General features: G+C 37.8%; 1 protein-coding gene across 2 annotated transcripts in view; it reads right to left on the bottom strand.

Moving 5' to 3' along the window:
- Window positions 1-2424: 2424 nt before the first annotated feature.
- Window positions 2425-13670, bottom strand: part of SH2D4B (SH2 domain containing 4B) — a 64177-nt gene continuing 52931 nt past the window's right edge. For both annotated transcript variants that reach the window (XM_065638923.1, XM_065638924.1), the window contains exons 7-8: window positions 6229-6449; window positions 2425-2517 (exon numbers count right to left, since the gene is read on the bottom strand). In XM_065638923.1, coding sequence (XP_065494995.1) covers window positions 2425-2517; window positions 6229-6449 — 314 coding nt within the window. The remainder of the gene's footprint in view (window positions 2518-6228; window positions 6450-13670) is intronic.

Consider the following 13670-nt stretch of genomic DNA (forward strand, 5'->3'; position numbering starts at 1 on the left):
ATACCAGGCTTCTCATTTAATGGAGACTATAGATCCTACTAGGGGCCTACATAAGTATTACTATGTTCAGAACTGCAGAGCTGTATTCTGTTTTGAATATCCAGCCCCTGCTGACCTACAGAGGACTACATTTTAACAGAATTCCCAGACCACTTGGATATCTTGACCCTTTATCTAAATGCCAAGTCACTTTGTTCCTCAAGGTGTGAGAAGTAGGTAAAGAATGTCCTACCTCTGTAAGCCCTACTTGCTGTGAAAAGCCCAGCTGTCATCTTACCTGAGCACTGTGCACTAAGAACAGCTGCTCCGCCTAAAAAGCACTGCTTTCTTGCTGTGTCCTGATTTGCTTTGTTTTGAGGTGCTAACAGTAACTATTTAAAACCTCCTGAGCCAGTGTCCCAAATGATTCATATAGAAACTGTCCAGCTAAGTCTCTGTGGAAAGTTCATTAGAATTTTCATGGGTCACAAACATTGATGGGTTAAAACCACACAAAAAGCAATGTTAACAAAACAAATTTTTCCCAAACAACAATAAAGTCTGTGTGCAAAAATCCGTAATTTAATAGGGACTAACTGTAGAATTAATTTGGAAAAAATTATTACTATTATTACCACAGGTATTTATTATTATTGTAGCATCTTAAATGTATAGTGTGCTTTATAAGCTTGGCCAAGACAAGTTTCTTTTCCTAGAGGAGCTTACCTTCAAGGTCAGAGAAAGTATAGAAGGTAAAAGAGAGTTAAGATAAACGACTTTGAGGAAGGATGGATTTCCATGAGGTTTGGGAGGGAAGTCTACACTGGGATTAGGAAGAGAACCACATAGGAAATCAGAGACTGCCCAAAGCAGTAGCATATAAAAATACAGTCAGCGTGCCTTTTCTGTGTGTTCAGAGATTCCCAGGAAAAAATTAACCATGGGGGGTACAGTGACACATGCGGGTTGGTCCACATTACATCTCAAAATACACATCACACATGAAAAAAAGTACTGAGAAACTGCCTAGTAAGGCATGACTATGGACTAACCAATAGGTATACAACTACTTCCCTCATGTCGCACTTCACTCTTGAAACAAATCAGTTGCATACAAAAGTGTCGCAACTCTGTTATTTGAAATATTGACCTGCAAAATGAATGTTTGGAGCTGAAAAGAAACTTCTATACCCAGCAGTTTCTGTCCAGCCATTCATGGGAATAGATTAAGTAGCACAGGAAGGTAATAGTGACAGTTCTGCAACTCCACTACTCCATTTTCTGAGTTGGGTGTCTCAGTAGTGTCCGGTTTACTAGTGAAACAATGCAGGACTACATCTGTACCGTGTGACAGCCCAGAGTGCAACGACTGCTAAGACACAAATTTCAAGAGGCCAAATTAACGACTGTGACAAGATTTTTTTTTTTTAATCATACAAACACTAAGCAACTGCTCCATAGATCTAGGCTATCAGTCTATTTTCATGGGGTTTAGTATGTGTAACAAATGGATCAAGAAAATATTCTGTGCATCTGTTTTTAAAACATGAAATAGCATGATGAGAACGTAATTAGTTGTACCTTTTCTGTGGGTAAATATACCACCCCCACCTTCACTCATAGTTCAGCTAAAGAAAATATCTGGTTCTATAGCAAGGCAAAGCTAGGAATCTCCAGCATGTATCTTGCACATCAGGAAGCAGAAAGCAAGACAATGCCAGTGAGAGGAGGAGTTGTTGCTGCAAATCAAACTGCTTTCATTACAATAACTAGTTTAGAATAAACTGACCACTTTCTGTACAAGAGTAAAATTCTTTCCAAGGCTGTTGGACTGCATGAAATTTTAACTACAATGTGAATGACCTTATTCTGTCTCTGCTGTGGGGAATTTTGTAGACCTGAATTCAAAAGCACAATGGCAAGTTTTCAGCTACACTTAACCATTTAAGCAATCACAAGCTGCAAAAGGACATTTTAAGACTGCTTCTCTTGTACCAAGTGTGCACCACTGAGTAATGAGATTGTCAACAGAAACCAACAAACCTTGCTTTGGAAAAAACAATCCGTTCATCAATATTGGTACTTCACAAAATATTCTATGAGTAGTGTTCACCCATACTTCTCACTGCATTTTACATTTTCAATCTCAGACATTAAGAAAATTAACTTCGCGTTCAGCACAATCGGCCACAACTCCTTGAAAAATTTCTGGGAATAGTCCTCAATTGTAATTTGCCAGTAATTTTCACCTTTAAAATGTTACCAATATGAATAATGATGATAACTCAGATGCAAACCAGAAATATTTTGGGCCTTCTAATGAGGGTACCTTTTGGCCACAAGACCAGTGGCTTTGGAAGTTTGTTAACTACTTTTCAGCGTTTACTTTTGTAGGGATCTATTACTACGGCTATCGAGAATACATCCCCATTAGTCCTGGATCAGTTATTCAAATAAAGGGCTGTAGTCTGGTGGATTCTTCTGCTGTCCACATGGATCCAGTAGTAGCTCTCCACCTGAGGATGTGATGATTTCTTCCTAGAAAGATAAAACCAATTCAAATATCATTCACAGATGTCTAAGGCTTTCCCTGTCTTCTAAGAAAAGCAACTCATAGCAATAAAGAACACCGCTTCACTGTAACTGGTAACCAATTATGAATAAAAGCTTGATAAAATAAGTACAGACCAGCAAAGGGATCCTATCAACTATTCATTTTCCTCATGCTTGTTTATTTCATACTTATGCCATTTGTAATACAACTTTTACTAGTATCAAATAATGAAATCAAACGGTTGCTGTACAAATAAGGCTGTGATTTGTTTCTATGCTACTTAAGAAAAACAGATACAGATGCCTATAAAGGATGTTCTCAGGGGTTAATTTAACAGATATATGCCAGTCCTGCTAATGCTACTTCCATAGTCATCGAGATGAAAGACACTTCCCCAGGCAGACTGAGCTCAGGGCTGAGTGCTCACATACAACAGTAACAGCTTTCTGACTGACTACAGAGAGGTGAAAGACATTAACCTTGCTAGGGTAAAGACAGTCTTTACAAATAGCAGCTATTCTCATTAATTAAATACCCACATGCCAAGTTTGTCCTTTCAGCAACTGATTACCAAGATAAATACAAAAAAACTTACTGGAAAAGTAGAGAACTTGGTCTTTGCACTTATTCCTAGAGTAATGACAGTTCGTTTTTATTTTTGTAGCAGTTTAAGATATATAGATGCACCAAAATGAGACAGAATCCAGAATTAGATTGACTGAAATAGCAATCCTTCATCTGAAAGTTTAGATCCAGGTTATGGATCTATATATGGGCCCAACATTTTCAAAACTTATCTAGTTACTATTGAAAAATCAATAGAAATTTTGTGCCTGATTTCCTCAGAACACACGCAGATTCCCAGTTGTGGTTCCTCCCCAATCGCTACAACAGACTGAGAATAAGTTCAGAAAGTTACTACTCAAATTAAATGCTTTTGAGAAGTTATGAGGTAGTAAATACAAAGATTTGGCAATTATCTTGGATGTGTTATTTCTGCTTTCCACACAGTATTTAAATGCAAATAGTAATGAGGAAATGCACACTCACACCCTCTTCTGTAAGAAGTTTGCTCTTCCAGCTAATGGTTACCGTCCCGTTGTATCTTTCAGCTGAGCTGCTTGAGTGACGACTTCTTAATTTTTTTTAAACCAAAATGAAGCAGGTTTAGATTAATGAGTATAGGCAGCCCTGCTCATTTCGATTGAAAGTCAAAAGGACCCTCAAAGAGAAGTCCATGCAACTTTTGGGGTGGGAAAGTATATTCTTGCTAAAAATAGTCCTGAGGAAGCAGCAACTTTTCCAAACAATACAGCAATAGCCACAAGAGAAAGTGTGGGTGCAGTGCAACCATTTACATGAAGATCGCATAGCTGGTTACCAGAAGGCTTCGGGACACTTGACAATGTACTTCACCAGAAAGGGCAGGCAGAAAAGCTTCAAAGGAAACCATGTGAGAGACAGGATAAGATGCCTCCTGAAGTGATTGGCAAAGACCAGTTTTAATATAGCTATTCGGCTAGACAGTTGAAAGATTATTTTGTGGTGACATTAAAGGTGAACCAGTTTCTCTGATAGGCTTACTACAGGGGGAACTATTAACTCTTATCAGAGGACACCTAAGAAAACTTCTATTTTTTTTAAATGTCAGGAACTAAAAGCCATTCTGCTTCTGACAAGTGTCCTACTGCTGTCTGTAAATAGCTCTGGTTTTAGTACAGTGATTGCCTAGGATGAGCTGTGATGAAAATATAGGAACACAGCTGGAGCAGAGACGGTTGGAATTGGTTGTCACCATCACCCCTCTCCAGGAGCTCAGGAGATACTACTTTAGCCAGAGGTCCCATGCCTGACAATCTGCATTTGAGGTGTTTTCTTTCCCTGACAAGGCCTTGGTTAGACTCTTTCCAGTTGTACTGGGTCTGGCTGGGACGGAGTTAACTTTCTTCACAGCAGTCTGTATGGTGGCGTATTTCCAATTTGTGGCTAAAACAGTGTTGATAACACACTACTGTTTTGGCTATTGCTGATCAGTGCTTGCACAGCATTAAGGCTTTCTCTTTTTCCCCTCTCAGCCCCTGCTGGCAGTGAGTACACTGGGGTTAAGTGAGAAGCTGGGAGGGGACACAGCCCAGTTGGTTGATCCAAACTGGCCAGAAGGATATTCTGTATCATATAATGTCATGCTCGGCATTAAAAGCTGGGATAGAGGAAGAAGGGGGTGTGGGGGTTTGGCTTCCAAGGTGGCTATTGAGAGGGAATTTCATCAAATTAGGGGAGGAGGTATTCTTTGGTCAAATGTGACACCTACTATCCTCCCATATGGAAATACAATGTCTCAGTGATCTGTGAAGGGACACTAAGGCAAACTTCATCTGTCTTAACTTTTTATTTTCTCTTAAAGCCACCTCTGTGTGCGCACATGCCAATAACTAAGATGGGAAAAAGAAGGTAAGAGAGAGGAGGACAACCAAAATCTACCAGAACAAATTAATCGTTTTCAATGAACCCAAATGAGTTCGGGATTTTCTGTCCTTGATTATTTTGTTGTTGTTGTTTCCTTGGGAACTTAAAAATCCTATTTAGGAAGTGAACATCTATATTTTTATGAAGGATATCACATTATAATCTGTCTTCCTTCATGTAATGTACATTCTGAGAAACTCAACATCTTTTTGTTAAGCCAATAAAATCCAAAATAATTTACTTCTACTGTACTGCTAATAACAATTGAAATGTAAGGATTACAGCTGGAAGAAATAGTGTGTGGGTTTCACTGAAGAGATGTTGCAAACTAGCTGAAATAAAAGAAAGATTTTAAAAGAAGGGAGATTAGAAGAAAAATGATCTCTGCTTAGTGTCTGTGAGACTGAATACTGAAAAAATTAAAAGCTGTGAAGGAAAGGAGGAGCAAAAAATTAATGGAATTAATTTGAAACAAAAGTGAGAAAAGGGTAAAAAAGGAAAGGGAACTAGAAAAGAGAGGATGAAGAGAAACCGTAAGGGTGGCTAAGAAAAAAGCAGAATTAAAACTGCTGAAGATAGGGAGAGATGCAAGGTGACTAAAACTACACTATTAGGAACAGTGCTGTTTAATCACAGCCTGGCAACAAGAAACGCAACAAAGCAATTCAATTCAAACCCATCTAAAGTCAAAGATGAGTAGTAAATTACTCCTGTAAGACTGTTTTGAATAACATGGAATGATCCTTAGCAGATCCCTGAAAGAGAACCCCTCTATGTTCCTTTCTTTACTGGATGGCTCCACTCCTTTGCTTTTGTATGTTACAACCCTCACATCAAATGTTGAAAAATGCTGAAATTTCACTGCAAGACCTTTCTATGGTATTTCCAATTCAATTTTGCATAACAAAGAAGCTCAAAAAGTGTTAGCTCTATCAGCCCTTGTTAGTCCATTTTTAGCCCAGGAGAGCATGCGTTGTGTAAGAATCTGCTTAGAAGGGGACACAACTACAGGCCGAAGCATTTGAAAGAAGGGGAAAAGTCTTCTGCTTCACTGCAACGAAAGACACAAACTATAAATGTTACAGCTAGGCTTACTTAGAATATATATGTATATTCTTTTCCTCACTATGGTTCCTTCTACTTTCCAGTGTGGTTTCAAATTACATGGCTCTTCTTTAAATTATTAATCCATTCCACTCAGCTATTGAGCTCTACCTAGCAAGTGTTACCTTGTGAAAATCAATAAGATCTGTCAGTGTTGCATGTCGGTTTGGATCTACCCCCAAGAAGCTGTAGAAATCCCCCGAAGCATCAACCAGGAAGTGTTTGAAGCCACTTTGCTGACGATAAGACAATGCATAGCCCCAGATTTTCTCACTGACTCGCACCAGGAATGTTCCTTCACATTTATTCATCAACAACTCTTCTGCCTCTTGGCGGCTGATAATACCTGGCAAGAAAAAATACATGGTTATGCAGATAACAGGTCTGTCAGAGTAAATCAAATGCAATAAATACAGAGCAGAAATGAAATTAAAATGGTGTAACTTCTCAAGATTTAAATGTTTATAGGAGGAGTTAGAGCTATGGAGACAACACTTATGCTCTTTGTTTCTGAAGGATAGCTATAAGAGTTTTGACAGACCCTGGTGGGATATGCTTTTAATTAACTGAATAAGAATTGCTTTTTTCCCATCCTTACTGCTTTTTCAAAGGAGGTCTTTAAACACAACTGGCCTGTCAGACCAGTGAATTCTGTGGAAGTGATCATGTACCAGGTGAGCATGGTTTGGACATTGCAATTTGAATTTGCAATACATTGCTGATATTTGCAATTGTATCGCAGTACTTCTGACTGTGTTGCCTTACAACTGTTTTATAGGTCCTAAAGAAGGAACATAAAGGAAGTGCCAGGTGGAAAAGCATTTGTCTGCTTTTGTACATCCATAGATGCATATAGATGAATTGGAGCTGCTAACAGAGCTGGGTATGTTAGATTACTTATTTGCAGGCTTGCGTTTCTAGGAAGCATTGTCAATAGAGGAAAACAACAAAGATCATAGTCCTTTCCTTCTGGGACCTTTCAGGCTTAATACCAGAGTAACAGTCCCCCTCTAGTTAAAAACTGTAGCCATGAACTAAACAGAGTCTTAACACAAAGAAAAGCTTGAATATTGTATTTGTTGACCAGAAGTGAGATAGTATTTACAATTCCTAATGAACAATAATGAGTAATGCACATCGTTCCAGGACAAGACAAAATTAGTTGGTGCTTCTTGCAGTACATAACCGTCATCCTGTGGTCATTTTCTCTATGAGCCAACTTACCTCTCTGGACAAACTCAATCAGGGAACAAACTCCCTCCCCATAACCTGGTCACCAAGCAGTTGTTTTATAGGTGAATTAATTCCTTTGCTGTATGACAAATGTATTTGTCAGGGCAAAAGAAGGATCACAAATTCAGATTTTCAGAGTAAGAAAGGGACAAAGTTTCATAGGAATAGAGCTTTCAAGAACTTTCCAATTTTATTCTTCTGTGTTGGAAAAGTCTTCATCTCTCTTCTTTCAGATCTTAGGACATAACATTGAAGGTGATGGTACTTCTGCTTGCAAACAGGGTATAATGGATACACCCTATTCTGGCCACACCCCATGTAAAAGGTGTGATCAGAATTGTACCCAGCACTGAACTAGGTCTTACTGTCCACCTAGAAAGCCTGGTTCAAATTTGTCTGGTAGGCCTAGAGGACAGTATGCTCATGTCTCATAATTATCTGTGAAATACCAGATGCTCACTTTAATGGGGAACATATTTTGAATTAGGCCATCCCGAATGTGAACATGGCATAAATGTCAATAAATAATACATGTACATGTTCCAAAGCTACTCTCCATGAAGCTAAACTTTCTCAAAACAGTACATGTAGTATTTAATGGAACTACTTGTCACCAAAGAATCCTACACGTCCTAGTGAGTGTTCCACAGAGTCCAAGTACTGAAAAGCCACATTGTTTTAGTCCAATAATAAACATAGCCCAGGGATTACCAATTTGTACAAAGGGCCCACCTGAATGACCACATTTTGGGATGCTTTAATGAAGCCCACGTGGCAAATTATGCCTCTGGGAGACATAGGAAGGGACTGAGAAGATCTAGGTCCTAAAAGCAAGCACTGTGTGATGTTAGGAAAGATAGAAAAGCATCCCCTTTTTTCAGTTTTTGTCTACTTTGAGGCAATGAATTTCTTTTAGTTTTACTCAGTGCAGTGATGAACATGACAAGGGCTCAATCTCAGTTGGGCTCAGAGGTCCCTCTCCTCAGTATTAAGAAGAAACATACAGATATATACACTGCTGAATGAAGTACAGTTTTCTTTTCTGGGGGATATTACAGCAAAACATGCAAAACAGGCAGTAAACATGCAAACATATGCATTTGTTTAGAAACAGCATTGCAACTGCTCAGCCAAAAGTGTCGATTACTGCACTTTGCAAAACTAAAAACAGTTTCATTGAAAGAATTCCAAGATGAATTGTTAAAAATTCTTGAAGTCTATTCAAATGAAAAGATAGTACTAATAAGAATCCATATGACACAGCATGTTATGTCAAGCTATATCATTCGATCTCAATACCAGGTGTCACACGCCAAGAATTACGCAAAAATTCATTCTGAAATCACACTATTTTTAAGGCAAATATCCAGTCTTCTCTCAAGTCGCCCTGATTTAAATATACAATGAAAAGTTTTATTAGTGATTATGATGCTTACTTCCTTCACAAATCTCTACTAGAAATACATGTGGATGAGCCATACTAGCAAGGTCATTCAATGATACAAGAAAGTATAAACAGTTTTATCACCAGCAAATACTACAATAATTACAATAATCAATATTTATACTATAATTCTAGATTGAAGCCATGCTGGTAACTTTTGGGATAGGAACTGAGTGCTGTTACAACTACCCCTTCCCTAAGCAGGGTCTAAACTGTTGTACAGCCCTGCTAGGGAATGACATGGACAAGACAATTTAGCACCTATACGAACAGAGTGTTCGTAAGAAAAGAGTTGTAAAAAAAGAGGGTTTGTATTATATGGTGAACATTATTCTTAGGATATTTCTAGGGTTTGAATGACCATTGCTAACAGGCATATAATATGAAATACATTTAGCATCGATTAGTTTAATGCTAAACAATCTATTCACTTGCTGTCAGCTCCCACCAGTAGACCTAAAACACTACAGGCTTCCAGATGATGTTATCTTCTTTGCCAGACGTTATTTTTGGTTTGAGTACTTTATATCATTGAGTAGGTGAGAAACACTACATTGCTCATGGCCAAGTTCTTTTTTGTTTTAATTCTCTTTTCTGCTAAAGATGGTGTCATAAGTTATCAGCCAGCTGCTTTCTTCCCTTTTTCTCTCCTGATTCTGTTAACAGCTCATGAGAAACCATCTCTCCCCACCACCTCATCCCTCTCTCTGCCTCCCAGTTATTTTTCTCTGGTTCAATTCTTTAGAGGATGGTAATTGCAACAATGAAAGTCTCCCTCCACCCTTTAAAAAACATTATACTGTTTCTCAAGACTACTATGAAAAGAGTGGTGCTGCTCACTCCTGAGATGGCTGTAGAGAAATAAACAACATCTGTGAAAACCCCATATGAACATTTAGAATCATTTGAACTGAAGTCAAGAAACTTTGGTTTCCCAAGGCCTTGATAAGAGGTTTAAAATCACTGATTCTCTCATTTGAACCAGTTAGGATATTAATTGGAAATATTGTCTGGAAATGAAACCACTGATGGTTTGAAAGCTATTTTTTCCTTCTCTCTAATTCTTGCTAATCTCTTAAAAAGAAAAAAAAAAAAAAGGAATATCTTCACTTGGTGTAAAGCAACACTGTCGAAAGCAGAAAAGCAGTAAGCCGTTAACGTACGTACAACTTTGCAGATCAGTCATTTAAATAAATACCTCACAACTAATCAATCTATCATCAGTATCATCATTTTAACTCATCATGTGGCCAAATACACAATAGCGTATTCGGACCTAGCTACCCCACTGAAACTCTCAGCTTCTACCTGTCATGCCCAATTTCTCTCAGAGTCTGCAAACTGCTGTTGTCTATAACAAACTGTAAACGAGCAGTAGGGTTTTGGCTTGGAGAGGACCAAAGGTGCAGCTAACTCCTCTTGAAAGCATGGAAATCCCATCCGCTGGCTTGAGTTTTAGCCCCCTGCCCCACAAATTCACTGCATGCATCTATCATGTTACATGCATCTATCTGTCCACTTTAAACATTCTAGTTTTGCAATGCTTATACATATTACCATTTTGGATTCTTAGCAAGAGAATAACATTTTAGAAGACACTTATTTCAAATCATAGGACACGGATTCATCAACAACTGACATGTTCCTAATTAACAGCTTCGTTTTTAAATACTGTGCCTGTAATGACAATTTGTAAATGACAGGCAAGTCTTAACATTTTTGTTGTAATTATGTTCTTTTTACTGCCACCAATCTTCCAGAAAGGAAAAAGAACATCCTAACATTTAGAGTATATTAAGTTCATGTGGGAACTGAAGAGTCCGTTATTAATTTAGTGGGCACAGCTAAGAAATTCTGATGCTGCCTTCCAAGTTTACAGCAGCCTCAAGTGCAGAAAATGCTATTCTGAAATATTATGCAATGACACTTCAGCTTCCCACTCTTCTCTCAGTATTATCCTACATACATCCTTGAGTGAAACTCGGGACAGGAAATACATAAATATTTGCTAAGAGAATGCCATAACAAGCATGAATCCAAACTAAAAAAGCTGATAAAGTTTGCCAATAAGGCAAGACTACATACTAGAAGTCTGAAATTATTTCTCTGATTACACAAAGTTACATCAAGTCCACTGTTGTAAACTACCAGTGGTCTAATGTACCATGTGTAATAACAATGTCAATATATACAGATAATTTGGTCTTTAATGACCAATGTATTTTTTAATATGCATATGTGCATTCATATGCACCAAGGGGCCGACTAAGATTAGAGGGACAGCAGGTACAAACACAGCCCAGAAGCATTCATTTACCCTTCTGCAATAGAAGCTGTTTGCTTAGGTGATGTTTTCTCTTTTCATATTTTTTATTAGTTTGATCTCAAACACTCAAGTGCATGAGGTTTTACTCACAGAGCAAACACATCACAAATACTGCCATGAATAAATATTAATGAGAGCATTGATGCCAAAAGCGCTTTCATGACCTTTATGAAAAGCCTTCTATTTCATGCAAAATTGATTTGTTGAACAATTATGAATATTCACAGGTAATCAATGAAGAGGGAAGAGACTCATCCTGTTTATACAACTTAAGACATTTAACCAGGAAAGTGTGTGATTTAGGTCACCAATCAAAATCAGGAGCAGGATCCAAAACACAGAGAAGCCAATACCAGTATCTCCTTTGTTTTCAACGGCATTAGATCAAAGCCCATGTGAGTACAAATATTCCTGGCAATCATTACATGAATAATTCACATGCTAAAGGTCATACAGACACATTACACCTAGAGCAAGTGTAAACAATAAATAAATGAGTAAACATAAGGAATTATGAGGAATTAGCAGATAGCTCCCAAATAATGTGAAGGACTATATTTGTCCAATTATAGAGACAGATCTAAACAGTAATTTGAAAGACAGTAATAAAATGGCACGAGGTTTAGAAGGATCAGTTTGCTAAGCACCAGCCAATCCCTTCCATTTTCTGGAACTGAAAAACTGAGGTAGACAGACATACTACTATAATTATACCATTTGGAATAAAATGTTTCCCAAAGGGAAATAAACAAGCAAATTTTCTAAAAATTTCCAAATATATTTCCCCCCTCTGAGACTTGATTTAAGAGTCAAGTTGGATTACACCACACCTTGCAAAAAAAGCTGAAACAAATTTCAGAACAAACCACTGTAAAAGCCTAAAAATAAATTCATATAGAACAAATTTTAGGGTCTTGGGTATTTTTAGTCAAAACAGAAAAGTTCCAGTTTGAGGAGAGAAAAATATGCCATAGGTTTTTCTACCTACATCTTTATAATAATAAAAATCATGTAGCTGGAAGTAAAGACCCAACCTACTTGGGACCAAAATATGAATAAAGGCAATCAGTTAGGAAAAGAAATAATCAGAAAAGTAAACAAATTCAGAAGGGATTAATCCAACTGCAGCTAGTATGGTTTAGGAAGAGCCTGTGTTAACCAGCATCAACGCAAACCACTGTCAGAAGTGCAAGAACAGCATGTAAGAACACCAGTCTAGGAATCTAACAGAGAGAGTCATAGATTTCAGAGTGCACGGCAAAGGAAGATATACACAAGGAACAAACACAAGCTAGGATGAAAACTGAAGCTGAGGAACTAAGGTTTAGAATAAATCTGACCATATTTTAGATCCCATAATAAGGTGGGACAGCAAAGGCTTGAAACAAATGTTCGAATGCATGACACGAACAACCAGCTCTGGTCTAGGAGAGGGTGAAAAATCCAGCTCCTTCAACCACTCAGAAAGATCAAAAGCATAAAAGTATGGAAGATGAAATTATCACTTCCCTGCAGTGCAAGAACTAGAGCAGCTATAGCTTATGCTCTCAAGGAAAAGCAGTCTCTACATCACTCAAAGCAATAGTTTCCTCAGTTTGACTTTTTCAATTCTCTCCCACAGGTGCAAGTCTATATGTGGACTCTTAAAATGCCTGAACAAACCAGTGTCTGTTCATTGGGAAGGACATTACTAATCTACAAAACTATGATGTCTAGAATGAATACTTTATGGTACCCTTGAGACTAACAGTATCACTCTTATCAGTTGTGATTGCTTATGGACTGATCTGCAACTGAAACAGCCAAAGAATAATGTACATATCTAGGTCATATCTTGTAATTTCTCCAGCATTTACAGCAGGAGTAGCATGCACAATTACATGCACAAATATTTGCAGCAATAGGATCTTACAGTGTGCCACTCCATTAAAAAGGTTTCATCCTCTGCTTCTCCTTCCTTTTAGTCACAATACTTTTTTGGACAGCGCAACAAAACAAATAGTGAAAGAAGAGATCAATAGTACTGTGTGAGAAATGTTATAGCTGAAAGATAACAATAGCTTTCCCTTTTCTTTTTCAGAGTAGAAGAAATAAAGACTGAAAAGGAAAGCAAGAGAGTAAATCAAAGGCAGCTGGTAATAGAAACAAAGCCATTGAAGCTATTCACCATCTGCTGTTAATGCAGGATAAACTCACACGGGACCAGATCTTCAAAAGAGTTCTGTTCTCATTTAGGCATAAAAATAAATGGCAATGTTTTAAAAAAATATATAAAAATAAATTTAAAACAAAACCAAACAAACACAAAAACAACACCACAAACAAACAAACGAAAACCCCACACCGCCAAAATCAGCTCAATGACTGTTTTGGTTTGGTTTTGGTTTTTTCAAGACTTCGCTGCAAGTGTCATGGCAAGAGCCAAAGAGCCAAGGGGTGCTGAGTTCCTATGAAATGCTTTTCCTACTTAAAGCTGGTGAGAACAAAGATATTTCATGCTGTGCTGCTTATTGGTAATTTAAGTTCCAGTAAATAGCACAGTATCCATAAATGTTACAAGTAAG

This window comes from Caloenas nicobarica, chromosome 7 (assembly GCF_036013445.1).
Source record: "Caloenas nicobarica isolate bCalNic1 chromosome 7, bCalNic1.hap1, whole genome shotgun sequence".
Taxonomy (NCBI): Eukaryota; Metazoa; Chordata; class Aves; order Columbiformes; family Columbidae; genus Caloenas; species Caloenas nicobarica.